The sequence below is a fragment of the Mastigoproctus giganteus genome, chromosome 3, assembly GCF_048544385.1.
Source record: "Mastigoproctus giganteus isolate SK-2022 chromosome 3, ASM4854438v1, whole genome shotgun sequence".
NCBI lineage: Eukaryota > Metazoa > Arthropoda > Arachnida > Uropygi > Thelyphonidae > Mastigoproctus > Mastigoproctus giganteus.
This window is the reverse complement of record NC_143577.1, coordinates 228564134-228580316: the sequence shown is the minus strand read 5'-3', so window position 1 is coordinate 228580316 and position 16183 is coordinate 228564134. Positions and strand designations below refer to the sequence as shown.

The window sequence follows — 16183 nt, the reverse complement described above, 5'->3', positions numbered from 1 at the left end:
TCTCTCTGAATCTGCAGTGTCTTCACCAGGATGCTTCCTTTTTACACCTTTTAAGTATTTTACTCCTTTTTAGGGAATAAAGCACAATTACAAAATGAGGGGTACGCTTGATACACATAAACAAAGCTGCGCACATGTAGCAACTGAATAAACAACACCGTAAAGGCAGAGATACACTATTAACACCTCAAATTTTACTAAAGCACATTTCTGGGGATTACTACCATAAAACAATTTCCAGTTGCATTTCTGCCAGTGGAATCTGCTATAAACTGGTAGTAAACTCTATCTAATTGCATTTGCGATAATACCAATAGCTGGAATTGTGTGGGTTTTTACCTTATTATTGTGAAATGTGTTTGCCCTTCACTGATATAAATAAACAAATACATTTTCAGAATCTTCTCTTCATTCCTATCGTATTGCATTCAGTTGGGGTGATTCCGCGTTCGACTGCCATTTCTTGTAAACACAAAGGCGAATCGTGCATAAGCGAATTCGGTTCGTGTTATATACGATATCATTCCCCTATTTATAAATAGCGTGTGATCGAATTTGTGTAGGGTAAACACGTGTTATATGAGGATTGACTGTCTTGGATTTCAAGAAAGCTTTTCATACTGTTGCACATAAAAGACTGCTATACAAACTGGAGCAGTGTGGCATTAAGGGCAAGTTACTGCTATAGATAAAGGAATGGTTGAGTGGGAGGAAGACAGGGAGTGATCAATAGATACTGCTCCTTGTGGACTAATGTTATTAGTGCAGTTGCACAGTCTGTTGCTGGGCCCATTGTTGTTTTCTATATTTATCAACGATATTGATGAAGGTATATCAGGCTTAATGTCTAAGTTTACAGATAATACAAAGATTGCCAGGGTGAGTAATGACAGTAATCAAGGGAAGCTACAGCAACCAGATCAAGAAAAATTAGGGAGATATGCCAAGAAAAGGCAGTTGCAGTTTAACATTAAAAAATGCAGGGTAATACATATCGGTAGCAGTAATCCCAGATTAACATTCTAACTGTGTGGTACTACACTCAGGTTAGTGGAAAATGAAAAAGACCCTGGGGGTAGTTGTGCATTCAGATATGAAGTTCTCTGAGCAGTACAGACAGGCTTCCAGGACAGCTCATTGGGTTTTGTCAATGATATACAAGAATTTTGCTAGCAGGGATTAAGGAGGTGATTATCTCATACAAGGCAGTGGTTATGCCACATCTTGAGTTACTGCATCTGGAGGCCTCGTTTTAAGAAGGATGTAGATCTGCTGGAACACATACAGGAAGGGCAGTGAGATTGGCGAAGTGAGCAAAAGAGTCATCTTGTAATTCAAAGTAATTCAAAGCCTTAAATATTGATATATTTAAGGCTTTGAATGGATTGAGCAAGCTCAGTGCTGATGGCATACAAGGGGACATAAGTTCAATTTGAGGAAGGATAGATGGGAAGAAGTTTGCCTGCAGGCGGTTGATTATTGGGATAAACTTCCAATTGTTGTTATGGAAGTGGGTAGTTTTAATAAATTTAATGAAGTAGTAGACAAATTATTTGAGGGGATGGATAGGTGATGTGATATTCCCCCCCCCCCCCCCCCCCGCTAATGCTATACAAGCCTGCTTTCTTGTATCATTTTCCTCTATTAATAATAAATAATAATATATTCATTACAATTTTCTATAGTTGACTGTTAAACTGAAACTTATCTTCTAAACTAAAAATAACCTCCTTGATAGTAACTGAACATTGGGCTTAATGGTTAGAAATTCAAGAATATATATAATAATGATGCTGTTTAACTGTAGTTCTTGCAGAAAGTTTTCAAACTTATAATTACATGTGTAAGCTGAAACCGAGTTGCTGGGGATTTCAGGAACTGCTGGGAGCCATCATGAAACAAGTAAATACATGTGCTGTATTAGGGTAACTAAGAGTAAGAACAGGTGCATGTATACTTGCATACACACCAGTGTTAGGAGAATAGTAAATGAATTTGAAGTGCTGGTCAAGGCATCAAAGACTGATGTTATTAGGATATCAGAGACGTAGCACACAGATATAAGGAATGCAGAATTGGAATTTGTGGAGTACAATGTATACAGAAACGATGGATAGGAAAGGAGGATGGGTTATGCCGTTAGTTAAGAAACACATCAAAATCTAAGGAAGTGCATCCAGTTGACATAGATGAACGGTGCAATGTTGAGTCAGTTTGGTGTGACATAAGCACTGGGAAAGTAAAAATGAGGATAAGTTTGTTATAGGCCTTATGACTCTGAGTACAATGAATGACTATATAGAGAGAGTGAGCCAGTAAATTAGAATGTCTTATAATGGGGGATTTTAACTTCCCGGATATTGATTGGAACTTGTAGATTGGTCACTCACATGCTAGCAAGGCTTTTGTGGAGGCAAAGGGAGTAATACTTATCTGATTATTAACAGTGATTATTCATGCATTAAGAATTTACAGATAAAGAACCACTAGGTGGCAGTGATCAGTGTACAGATGTGGGATTTAGTTAAGATTTAACTGCTATCACGGTAAAGGGGAGGGTTTTTGCTTTCTTAAAGATGACTACAGTGGTTGTAGAGTTCTTTGTTTTTTTTTTTTTTTTTTTTTTTTTAATTCTGTACAGTGGGACCAACTAATGTTACCAACAGCAAATTCTAAGTGGGGCCTTCATGGAATTAATCTTGAAAGGTACTAGCCTTTTCATACCAACTAAGAAATACTGTTCAAGATCTAGGCCCAAACAGATCTCAGATGAACTGAGACTCGTGGCAGAGAAAAAGAATGCATGGGATGCATATAAGATAGTCTGTAATCAAGTCACGAAGGAGTTTAGGCAAAGAATACAAAGAAAAACAGGAAAGACTTCTTTACTTGTATAATCTCTAAAAGGAAGGGGATGAGTCAAATTGGTCCTCTTGATATCAATGGTTTGACTGTAGATGATCCTGCTCAGATATCTTCCCAACTGAATGAATATTTTGAATCTACATTCACACATGAGGAATTCTATAGGGAAGTGTAGAACATAAGCTTATTAAACTCTAACAGGAAGCTAAATGATTTTGTAATAACTGAAAAAAAGGGGAGGAGAAATTGCTGAAGTTAAACATAAGAAAGGCACCTGGGGTGGATGGGATCTATCCACTTATATTAAAGGAGACGGAAAGCGAAGTAAGCAAACCCTTGGGCCATAATTATAAGATCATCGATGGACTTTGTGGAGGTCCACACGGACTTGGAAATGTGCAAATGTATCTCCAGTTCACAAAGGGGGAACAATGGATGATACAAGTAATTACAGACCTGTTAGTTTAACTTCTGTTCTGGGGAAAATAATGGAATCACTGGTTAAAGAAGCATTGCAGGATCATCTAGGCAGGACTGCTGTAATAATTCAGACATAGCATGGGTTTGTTAGGGGGAAGTCTTGTCTGAACAATTTGATTGAATACTATGATGTGGCCACAAAAGAACTGGATGCAAAAAAATTTTGATATCACATACTTCGATTTCAGGAATGCTTTTGATACCATTACACATGCAAAACTACTGTACAAATCAGAGCAGTATGGCATTAAGGGCAAGTTGCTACAATGAATAAAAGGATGGTTCAGTGGGAGGAGACAGTGATAATCAATGTACACTGCTCTTTGTGGAATAATGTTCTTAGTGGACTCCCTCCAGGGTTTGATGTTGGGCCCATTGTTGTTCTGTATATTTATCAATCATATTGAAGGTATATCAGGCTTAATGTCGAAGTTGGCAGAAAAAGAAGAGTTGGAAGGGTTGTTAATGACAGTGTACTACTGCAGAAGGGTCTGGAAAATTTGGGCAGATGGGCTGAAAAGTGGATACTGAAGTTTAACACTGACAAATGCAAAGTACTGCATATGGGTAGCAGTAACCCCACAGAAATGTGTGAACTGTGTGGTGTTACACTCGGTAGTGGGGAATTAAAGAAACCTGGGATAATTGTGCAATCAGATAGCAAGTTTGCTGACGAGTGCAGACGGACTACCAGAGCACGTCATAGGGTCTTGTCAATGATATACAGGAATTTTGCTAGCATATATAATGAGGTGATTATCCCCTTGTATAAAGAAATGGTCACACTTTGAGTACCTTGTACAGGTCTTGAAGCCTCAGTTTAGGAAGAATGTAGAGTTGCTAGAATGAGTACAGAGAAGGGCAACAAGACTGGTGAGGGGAACAAAGGATTGCTATTACAAAGAAAGGCTTAAGTTTTGCAAATTGCAGCATCTGGAGACTAGGCACCTGTGAGGTGATATGATTGAGGTGTTATAAGGCCTTCAGTGGATTGAGCAGGCTCAATGCTGATGGGATTCTTCCTTTTTCTCAGATTACAAACCTGAGGGGGTATAAACTGAAATTGAAGAAAGACAGTTGTCGAAGATATATGTGGAAATTTGAGTGAATGGATGGGTGAAATAGAAAGTGGTGTTTTTGTTTTTTTGCTGATGCTGTATAAGCTTTCCTTTTTGCATCATATGCCTCAACTAAGGCTATTATTTTGCATGAAGCATGGGCCTACACTTAAAATTCACTATTGAATGGGTCAGTGCATTTTCACCATGTTTTGTTTGTAACGAACTGTCCAAGTCTATAATTGGCATCGTTTTAATTGAGTCTCGTATTGTGGAATACCTTCACATCAAGTGGCTGAGGTATTGCACTGGTTTGAATAAGTAACACTTCACCAGTGGGGAAGACTAATGTTACTAATTATTATCAGTGGATACCACTACCCGGACAGCAGTTTCAAAGCTGATTGGCTTATCAGTGAGTGGGTAGGTGCAATACCTCGGCCACTCATTGTGAAGGTATTCATAATATGAGATACAATTAAAATGATGCCAATTAATGACCTCGACAGTTCACTACAGACAAAAATGATGCAAAGGCACTGACCCATTGAATAGTGAATTTTGAGCGTAGTCCCATGCTTCATGTAAAATAATCGCCTTAGTTTATACTATTACACACCATCAGGCATCTCTCATACTGTTGACTTATACTTCATAACTGAGTTGTCACTATTGCAATGCCAGAGTACCCACCCACTGATGAGAAGCTAATCAGCTTCAAAACTGCTGTCTGGATGGTGATATCTGCCAAGAATAAGTAACATTGGTCTTCTCCACTGGCAAAGTGTTACTTATTCAAAACAGTGCTATACCTCAGCCACTCGTTGTGAAGGTATTCACAATATGAGATACAATTAAAAGATGCCAGTTATCAACTTGGACCATTCACTATGAACAAAAAATGGTGCAAAGACACTGACCCATTTGATGTGTGTATAAAGTATGAATGGGAACAAAGTTATGTACAAATAGGAAGTCCAATTTTTTGAAAAATTGGAAATTGCAGAACTCTTGTGTGAAAGCAGAAATGTATCACATTATATCACAAAAGGCCAAAAAACAGTAAATTTTATATTTCAAAAAAATTGTTAATGCATGTTGAATATCATCACCAGGTTTGAGATTATAGTTTAGTGATTCTTCGCTTTCCTGATAAAATACAATTGACGTTTGATTAAGTATAACATGCGATAACAATTATAATCAAAAGCAACACATTCTCTGCGAAAGGGTGTCATTTCTGCTAATTATATTCATTAGTTTTTTAAAACAAAAATAAACTAAAAATAAAATTGATTAATAATGGCATTTTTAAAATATTATAACAAAAATTCACTTAGCAAAACAAATTATCTTTATTTTTGTCATAAGGAAATTTCCATTTGTTCTATTTTTCAGCTTTCAATAATATGCATGTTGGTTTTTTTAAACAAAATTAACTGAAGATTTTATGTAATTCACATAATTTTCTCTTTTATGATAGGAACAATTTACAGCAATGAGAGATCTGTATATGAAGAATGGACAAGGATTCGTACTTGTATATTCAATCACAGCCCAATCAACATTCAATGATTTGCAAGATTTGAGAGATCAAATATTGAGAGTCAAAGATACAGATGATGTACGATTAAAATTGGCAAAATTTTGTAATATATTATAAATAATTAATGGCAAATCATTGTATTTGCCATTCACAATTTACTTTATTATTATATTATATATTTATTTGCATTTGTCATGTAGCAAATTTTCATTAGCAATTTGAGTGTTATAATTGCCTTCCCTACTCAGTTTTGCCGTCATTCCTCTATTTACACAAACAACTTGTCACTCGCATTCTAGCAAGACTTTTGTGCATGTATTGGAGGACTGTTTTCTACTGCAACATATTCGAGAGGCAACCAGAGGGAGTAATACTCTTGATCTGCTTATCAGCAGTGATTATTCATGCATTAAGAATTTGTAGATAAAGGAACCACTAGGTGACAGTGATCACAGTGTACTGATGTAGGATTTACTCAAAGATGTAACTACCATCAGGGGTAAGGGGAAGGGTTTTTGCTTTCGTAAAGGTGACTACAGTTTTTAAATTCTATATAGTGGGATCAACTGATGATGTTACTAGTGGTGAATTCTAAATGGGAAGCCTTCAGGGACTTAACCTTCGAAGCTACTAGGCTTTTTAAAGCAACTAAGAAATACTGTTCCAGGTTCAGGCCTAAATGGATGTCAGATGAATTAATGAGGATCACTGCAGAGAAGAAAAATGCATGGGATGCATACAAATAATCAGGTGACACAGATGCCTACAGCAGATATAAGTTAGTCTGTAATCAAGTCACAAAGGAGGTTAGGCAGGTGAGGGCTGATTACGAGAAATCTTTGGCAAAGGATGCAAAGAAAAACGGCAAAGAGTTCTTTACTTATGTAAACTCTAGAAGGAAGGGGATGAATCAGATAGGTTCACTTAACGTAGATGGTTCGACTATTGATGATCCTGCTCAAATAGCTGATAAACTGAATGAGTATTTTGCATCTACATTCACAAATGAGGAGTTATTCAATGAGGGGAGTGCCAGAAGTTTATCAAACACTAACAGGGAGCTGTGATTTTGTAATAACTGAGTAAAGTGGAGGAGAAATTGTTGAAGTTGAGCATAAAAAAAGGCATCTGGGGCAGATAGAATCTATCCAGTTATAATGAAGGAGGGCAGCAAGGGAAGTAAGCAAACCCTTAGTCATTATTATGGGAGCATCCTTAGAGTCAGGAGAGTTCCCATGGACTGGAGATGTGCAAATGTGTCCCCAATTCACAAAAGGGGTGCAAAGGGTGACAGAAATAATTATAGACCTGTTAGTTTAACTTCTGTTCCTGAGAAAATAATGGAGTCACTTGTTAAAGAGGTGATACAGGATCATCTGAACAAGACTGCAGTAATAGTTCAGACACAGCATGGGTTTAAGGGGAAGTTTTGTCTGACCAATTTCATTGGATACTATGATGTGGTCACAAAGGAACTGGATGCAAACAATAATTCTGATATCATATACTTGGATTTCAGGAAAGCTTTTGATACTTTTGCATGTGGAAGACTACTGTACAAATTGGAGTGGTATGGCATTAAGGGCAAGTTGCTGCAATGGATAAAGGGATTGTTGAGTGGAAGATGGCAGAGAGTGGTAATAAATGGACACTGCTCTACATGGACTAATGTTATTAGTGGAGTTTCCCAGGGTTCAGTGCTGGGCCCGTTGTTTTGTGTATTTATCAATGAAGATATATCAGGCTTAATGCCCAAGTTTGCAGATGATACAAAGGTTGGCAGTGTTGGTAAAGACAGTATGCTACTGCAACAGGATCTAGAAAAGTTATGCAGATGGGCTGAGAAGCGGCAACTGAAGTTTAACATTGACAAATGCAAAGTACTACATATGGGTAGTAGTACCAAAGAGAAATGTACCAACTGTGTGGTACTACACTCAGGGATGAAGAAAATGAAAAAGACGTGGTGGTAAATATGCAGTCAGATATGAAGTTTTCTGAGCAGTGCAGATGAGCTGCCAGAGCAGGTCATGGAGTTTTGTCAATGATATATAGGAATTTTGCTAGCAGAGACAAGGAGGTGATTATCCCTTTGTATAAGGCAGTGGTCAGGCCATACCTTGGATACTGCATACAGGTCTGGAGGCCCCATTTTGGGAAGTATGTACAGTTGCTAGGATGGGTACAGAGAATGGAAACAAGATTGGTGAGAGGAACAAGGGTTCTCTTAGGAGAGGCTTAAATTGTGTAAATTGTAGCATCTGGAGATTAGGCACCTGTGAGGTGATCTGATTGAGATGTACAAGGCCTTGAATGGTTTGAGCAAGCTCAATGCTGATGGGATACTTCCACTTACTGAGATTAAGATCGTGGGAGGCATAGATTCAAATTGAGGAAAGACAGTTGTGGAATAGATGTGCGGAAGTTTGCCTTTAGCCAGTGGGTAGTTGATTGCTGGAACAGGCTTCCATCTGTTGTGGAAGTTGATAGCTTAAATCAGTGGTTTTCAACTGGGGTGCCACGTAATTTGGGTTTAAGTTACTTAAACTTATTATTTTTTTAATTTATGTTTATTTCATTATAAAAGGATGTACGGTATCTTTTTAATTTTGTGGTGATCTGTAATTGATGTTTACTTATTACCTCTATATAAAGAATAAAATTAATATATAGTGTATATATGTAATTTGTATTATGAAATGTAATTTTATAATTATATTATTGTATTAGCTGTCATATAATATATTTTTTTAATATTATATATATACAGAGAAATAGAATTGGATCTAACAGGCAGAAAATTAAGTAGGGGTGGCTCAAAATAAAATAAATGACTTAGTCGTGCCGTTATTAAAAAAAAAGGTTGAAAACCACTGGCTTAAATAAATTTAAGGCTGAACTAGATAAACATTTGGAATGACCGGATGGGTGAAATGGGAGGTTTTTTTTTTTTTTTTGCTGATGCTGTATAAGCTTGCTTTCTTGCATCATATGCCTTAATGCTATGCTAACTTCCCATTCTTTTTCAACATCTTCATGAGTTTTTGCCATTACTGAATGGATGAATTCAGAGTTTTGGGATGATGTTTACTTCTTGTGAAAATATTTGTATTACCTGAAAACTTGCCCCTTGTTGCAGACTTCTCTAGACTTCTTGTAACAGTTCATATCTTTTTTTCATATCAAAGTTTCAGATGTTTCTTAAATTTCATTACTTTTCCATAAATTTTTCAGGCATTTTTTGCTTTTGAAGTGAAATCACCAATTTAATTTTATATTGTGAGGCACACAGTAAGTGTACAATTTGCAGCCACTTTAACAATAGATAAAGAAGTGTATATTAGCTACTTACTTGCAACTTTCTAGCCATTCCTCATAATTCAGATATTTGATATTGGCTTGATATTTAATTATTGTTTCATTTGCACTAGAAAATTAAAATAGTTGACAAAATCTTTGCTTCAGTTAATGGCATATTTAATTTGTAAGAAAACTTTTGTTTACAACTGCAGAGGATTAAACCATTGTTTCAGAAAATATAGAGGGAGTTAAAGTAGAGTGTGCACCATTTGAAATGGTGATGCACACAGAGAAAACCATAATTTTAATCTGAATTCAAGAAAACTTTTTAACATTCCTTCCCCACTGACAGTAAATTGTTTTTGAGTAAGGACATTAAAACTTGTTCTTTCTGGATTAATGCTTTTCAAGCATAAAATTATCTCTTCAGAAGTCAAACTATTTCACATAAACTATTCTCACTGATTTCTTGCCTACCGGGCTAGCCAGGTGGGTAAAGTGCCTGCCTGGCAATCCAAAGGTCATGAGTTCGAATCCTACCTCAGGCTTGGATCAGAGTAAAATGCAAAAACTTTGGGAGGTGCATTATGGCCACAGAAGCTGATGCGCCAACAACTAACAAAAAAAAAAAAATAATTTCTTAGGTTAATCCTGCACCAACCTTTTGATGGACAACTTTCTTATTTAGCATACTTCTGTTAAGATTCCCATATATTTATTTGCCTCCATTCCTTCCTCTCTGATCATAACTCATCACTTATCACCAGTTTTTCTGATAAGTATGTGCAAGAAACTTGTATCACTGTTACACACACACACACACACACACACACACACACACACACACACACACACACACACACACACACTCTCTCTCTCTCTATAACACTCCAGGCTCTTAAAGATAAAATTATGCCTCTAGAGCTCCAGATTTCAGTTCTGGTTTCCTCGGAAGACAACCATATGTATCATAGGCTGGCAAGTCTTAATCAGTATACTTCCATCTAGATCTGTATTAGCCATGTTCATTTGCATTTCCATGTGCTTACATTATCAATTCAGACTGTCATACAGTGTTCAGTCTCCGTGTCGCTTCCATTCCTTCCTGTCTGACCATATATTGTTGTTTCTTTTCCTTATCACTATGGGCATTGATCATTCCTATTCTTATTTGAATCAGCCATTCACTGTCAGGCATAAATTCATCTTGTTTCCTGTGACAGTTAGACAATATAAGTTTAACTTGAACTGCAACTGTTTTGCTGTGTTTTTTGTTTTTGATCTTAGTAGTTTCCTTTTCTTGTACCACTTTTTGTAAGACATTAAGGGAATGTTAACAAAAATGTATAATCAGTTGTTTTCAGTTATACTGTATATTAATTACTTTACTGCAATTCATAAAATATACTTAGATTGCCATTTACCAACTGATGATCAGAGTATATGTAGCTCCTAGGTACTCTGTGTATTGAAGTTGCAAACTTCAAACCTTTAAGTTCCATATATTTACAGAAATGAAGGAGCACCTAGTTTTCAATGGACTATAAATTTTCATTATGGCTAACAATGATAATTTGACAAACATCCAATTGAAATTAGAGCTTCCTCCAAAGTTTGTCACAGGGGTGAGTTGTACTGCAGCAGTGGTGACATTGGCATTGTTTGATTGGTTCCTTTCTTAATGGCATTTGATAGACTTAAATCTTTCACAAAGCCCCAAAGACAGAAGTCAAATGGCATTGATTTCTGATCCATGCAGTCTCTCACAACTCATCATAGGAAGATTTCCATCTTGCTGGAACACTGTCATTGATTTATGTTTGCAGAAAAGTCATGATTATCATAATAAGCTCAGTGAAGGTCTTTCAAAAAAGAAGAGAGAGAGGAGAAAGCTTTTAACTTAGTTTCAGGAAACCAAGTATAGACATGTGGTAAAGTTATGATGTACCAATGAATTTTGCAATTTTTATAATAAATCAATGTGTAGGGGGAAAAAAACTTTATCTTGGCTCTCTCAATGAAATCTCTAAAGCTGACACCACTGGGTCAGAAGAAAGTCTTGTACAAAGGTTTTCTCTTTAAAATGGTTATTGTAACTGGTTGATTATCATTTTATATTTGTTTCAATTAACTTTAGTGAAAAATTAATATGAATTGCTTTGTTTAGAGAATTTTATTTTCATTATGGATAATTAGATCACTAACTAGTTTTAGTCCATATTTATCATTTACTCTCACTAGTCTTTTAATGTAATAGGTCACACTCCCTACTCCTTAACGTATCAAAATCCCTCTTTTTAAATTTCTACATATGGTCTTGCAGTAAACAGCAACAAAGGTTCTTTTTTTTTTTTAAAAAAAAAAAAGTCAGTCAGTATAAATGCATAGGAAACTTCTGACCCATATTCCAGGAGTAAAACCTGCATACATGAAGAAACTGATAAAACCTCCAATATGCCAAGTTACAAAAAATGACTGCTATTTCTCACTCCTGAGTGAATGGTATATGTCATTATGAGAAGATTGTCGGTTGCTCAATTAGAAAACTGGACCCTGCTATTTAAAGCAGTTGCAAAAGTAATGTTTTTTTTTTTTTTTTTTTCTTTTTCCCCCAGATATTTTTATCATAGCTTATTGGTGTATACAGAAAACTCACATGAGCTTCTAGTTAAAATCACCCCCCCCCATAAGCAATCCATAGCTCTTACAAGTCTAATTATGCCACTTTTACTGTATTGACCTCAATCTTCATTGCCTTCATAGCAAATGCCTATTGACCTATGAAAATGTTACCTTTGCTATCTGTTACCTTTTTTTAAATAATAAGGATCAGGTCCTTGGAAAAGTTAAAATACAAAAAGGGGAACCTATTAAAGTGCTCACTTCCATAGTGGAGAGTGCATTTTGGAGAAGTTGTTTAACAGTTAATTTTTAATGATTCTGGCATGGACCAAGCCATGTCAACAACAAACAACAGTCAACTGTGATTTAAATAGTGGAATATAATAATAATCTAACAGTAAGAAAATTGTCCGTTGCCATTCTTTGCATCTACATTCTACAAGGTTTGGCTATTAAATAACAAGACTATTGCAGTTGCAATAAAGTAAATATAATGAAGTATTTCATACCTTATCAATTATCCCCTTCAAAATAATTGCCTTGGACTTGTACACACTGTTCCATACAAATTCTTCTAAGTACAGAAACATTTCTGAAAGTCATCTTCTCTAAGCCCTTTTAACTCTTCTGTCATTTTTTTCTGAATGTCTTCTGTGGACTGAAAATGGGTTCTCTTAAGTACACATTTTCAGTTTAGGCAGAGGTTCCCAAACTTTATACCTTGCTCCCCCCTTAAAACCTTTCATAAATTTCACACACACCCAAGTTCCAGAACAAGTGCAAATAAACAGAATTGACATAATTTAGCTATGAATATACATACTTTTATGAATTAATATGTACTTAATACATATAATATAAATAAATAAACGCGCCCCAGATTAGTGAGACGATTTGTCCATATTTCATTACAGTGCTTCATTAAAAAAAGTGCCCCCAGAAAACCGTGTGTGTGTGTCCCCCTAATGGGAGGGGGCACACTTTGAGAACCTCTGAGTTTAGGGAAGAGAAAAGTCAAAGGGGCTAGGTCTGGTGAGTAGGGTGCATGCTCACACACAGGAATTTTTCTGGCCAGAAAGTGGTGAACAGAGCCTGTTGGGTGTTAGAGCATTGCCTTGATACGACATCCAACCATCCTCCTACAATATAGGTCTGTTCCTTAATTTTTTCACGCAACCTTGTCAGAACTTCAATGTAGGCTGTTTGATTGACAGTCTGATTTAGTGGGACGTATTCAGCCATAATTCCTTTAATATTGTGAAACAAACTGCATGGTTTTCATTGTTGAATTTGTCCTTGTTTTTTTTATTTTTTCCTCTCCTTTTGTCTAGAGGACTGTTTTGTCTTCCATTACATTGACTGTCTTTTAGTTTCTGGTTTGTGCTGGGAAAGTTAAATACTATTGTAAGTACAGGCAGTTCCCGCTTTACTAGTTATTTTTTTCCAAGTATCAACAAAATTGAAAATATGAACATTAAAATGCTAATAAATAATTCATAAATATGGCATTTCAAACCGTGTGTGTAGCTATACAATACAGTACTACCGTATTCTGTGTTGTATGCAATACACTACTACAGCAGAAATCGTACAAAATGAAACAGAAGCTTTAATATTGATAACTAATTGCAGCTTGAGGTTTCTCCAAATGACACTAGTCTGCTTCAAGCTCACAATGAAGAACTCACAAATGAAGACCTTGAAATGGCAAACTGTGAAGAAGCCGAGGAAAAAGATTTAATAACTGAAATTCCTGTTCTTTCCTGCACTCTCCAAGGGGCTTGACGAAGCTTTTCAACACATAGAAAAAGCAGTTGAGATTTTTGAGTCCCAAGGTTCAAATTTCAAGCATACCAGAAAAGTTGCTACGGATTTAAAAAATGCTTATGCATTCTATCATACAATTTATATTGAAAAGAGAAGACTTTGTCTTGGAAACAAATGACTCTTGAAGCATTTCTGAAGACGACGACTCCTTGTTCTTCCAACAGAGTGCAGAGCCAGCAATGAGTGATAAACTATCAAGTGTGCATTTAGTGATAATGATGAAGAATAAATGTTCTTTAACATTTGCATGACATAAATAATTTCTTTATTATTATATTGATTTTAAGGGCTATGTTTTCATTTCTTTGTACGAATAAATTGAAGCATAAACTACTGTCTTGTTGGGCACCTCTGTGGGCAGGAGCAGCAGTGTGTAGCACATGCTTCTTGATTAGACCAGGGTTCTTCTCATGATATCATCATGTTGGGCATCGCTTCCTATGAAGTTTTCATCTTTGAAAAAAATTGTCTTTGCCATTTTGTCCGCGTTCGGTTCTACTTATAAATGTGAGCAAATATTTTCACACATGAAATTTATTTTAAGTAAGAACAGGAGCAGATTAACTACCGAAAATTCAGACTCTTTTGTTTGTCTTAAGGTGACTAAGTATGAATCAGACTTGTCTAAATTGACGTCACAAATTCAGCATCAGGGGAGCCATTGATAACGAAGAAAATGCTTATAAATAAAGTTCATAAATTATTAATGAACTAAAACTTGACAATTATTTGTTTTTATAATAATTAGAATTATAATTTTGTTTTTTTTTGTTTAGTTTAAAAGCATATTGTAATAGTTTTTTCGATAAAATATCTTATTATTCACTAACGGACTGTCTTAAAATGAAAATACCCATTGACCCGAACCGTCTTCTTAATAGTCACATTTTGGTTGATTTTGACTCGCAGCCAAAAAAGGTTGCCGATGATCTGATCTAGCAGCTTTCTGAAGAGGTTAGATTTATGGCTGACTGACATTCCTCTGTTGAATTATTTTGATATTTCGCTATTTAGATCGCAGCTTACTTCATTGTTTGTAGCCTTGAATTGCTGTAGCTGATTTATTTATTTCAGTTCATTAGCCACATTGAGCATTACTTATTTTTCCGAATTATTTTTATATAATATTTTTTTATTTGCTTTACCACTTAATTTGTGATCTCTCTCTCTCTCTCTCTCTCTCTCTCTCTCTGAATTTAGCTAGTCCCTTCAGCATCATCTAAATTTATCCTTCGGGTTTTTTTAAATATTCTGGCTTTTGCCTTTTTATATATAAATTCTGTTATTTCAAAATTTTCTTTCACAGAATTTACTTAATTTTGTATACCTGTGGGATGGAGGTCATTTTGCTTGATTCTTTGATTTACATATTAGAATATTGTTTTTATGCTAAAAATATCTATTACAGTTAGTGTTTACCTTTTTAGGTTCCAATGATATTGGTTGGAAATAAATGTGATCTTGAAGATGAACGAGTAGTAGGTAAAGATCAGGGAGCAAATTTGGCTAGACTGTTTAATAATTGTGCATTCTTGGAATCATCAGCCAAAGCAAAGATCAATGTCAATGAGGTATGTTTTAATATTTTTTTTATCATATATTTCTGGAACATGAATGATTGATTATTATGTTAATGAATTGATAGGTACTACACTATTATCTCACATGGTAGATTAAGTAATTTATTATTTAAATGATTCAATATAAAGGATTGAACCACCCCAATGCCAAACACTTAAACAGTTTATGGCTATATTTTGGGAACTCACTTTTTCCTGTTTTCAGGCCTATGGTGAACTCCTCAATGTTCTAACCCCTGTATGCCTTGAAGGTGGGAAACAGTGAATTCCCAAAATGTAGCTATAAATTGCTTAAGTGTTTAGCTTTGAGGAGGTTCACTCTTGTAAATTATCATTTTAATAATAAATTATTTAATCTACCATGTGAGATAGTGTAGCATCTATCGATTCATTAACGTAATAATGAACAATCACATACTCCACCCCCCCCCCTCCAAGTAATAAATGGCTGAATTACATATGTGGTTGTTTAAAACTGAAAATGTTTCATATATACCAGAACCAAGGCAGTTACTGACTATTCTTGTTTCAGCCTTTTTTCTTTAATAAAAAAAAAAAGGCAAATTAGCTTTATAGAATGTACTAATTAGTAATGCTTTCAAACGTTTGATTTGTATCACAAGGATAACCACAAGATCACTTCTCATATACCTAAATTTTTTTCCCCCTTCCACTGTGTCAGTTTGCCACTGAAAGCAGATATTGTCGTTAACCTTTTTAATATAATGTCTTGTTTTAGACAGCACCCGTGCATTATTAGTCAACTTGGTTATATCAAGTGGAATAATGTATGGTTTTTTTTTTTTTTGTTGTTGTTGTTGTTGTTGAGCAAGTTGCTTTTTCTCGTCTTTCATAACTTCTGGCATATTATCTTCATTCCTGATTAAGCTCTAATCAGAGCTAGT

General features: G+C 35.5%; 1 protein-coding gene across 6 annotated transcripts in view; it reads left to right on the top strand.

The window, feature by feature from the left end:
* Positions 1-16183, top strand: part of Rap1 (RAS oncogene family member Rap1) — a 138350-nt gene that overhangs the window by 90618 nt on the left and 31549 nt on the right. For all 6 annotated transcript variants that reach the window (XM_090369676.1, XM_090369672.1, XM_090369673.1 and 3 more), the window contains 2 exons: positions 5887-6027; positions 15126-15269. In XM_090369676.1, coding sequence (XP_090225802.1) covers positions 5887-6027; positions 15126-15269 — 285 coding nt within the window. The remainder of the gene's footprint in view (positions 1-5886; positions 6028-15125; positions 15270-16183) is intronic.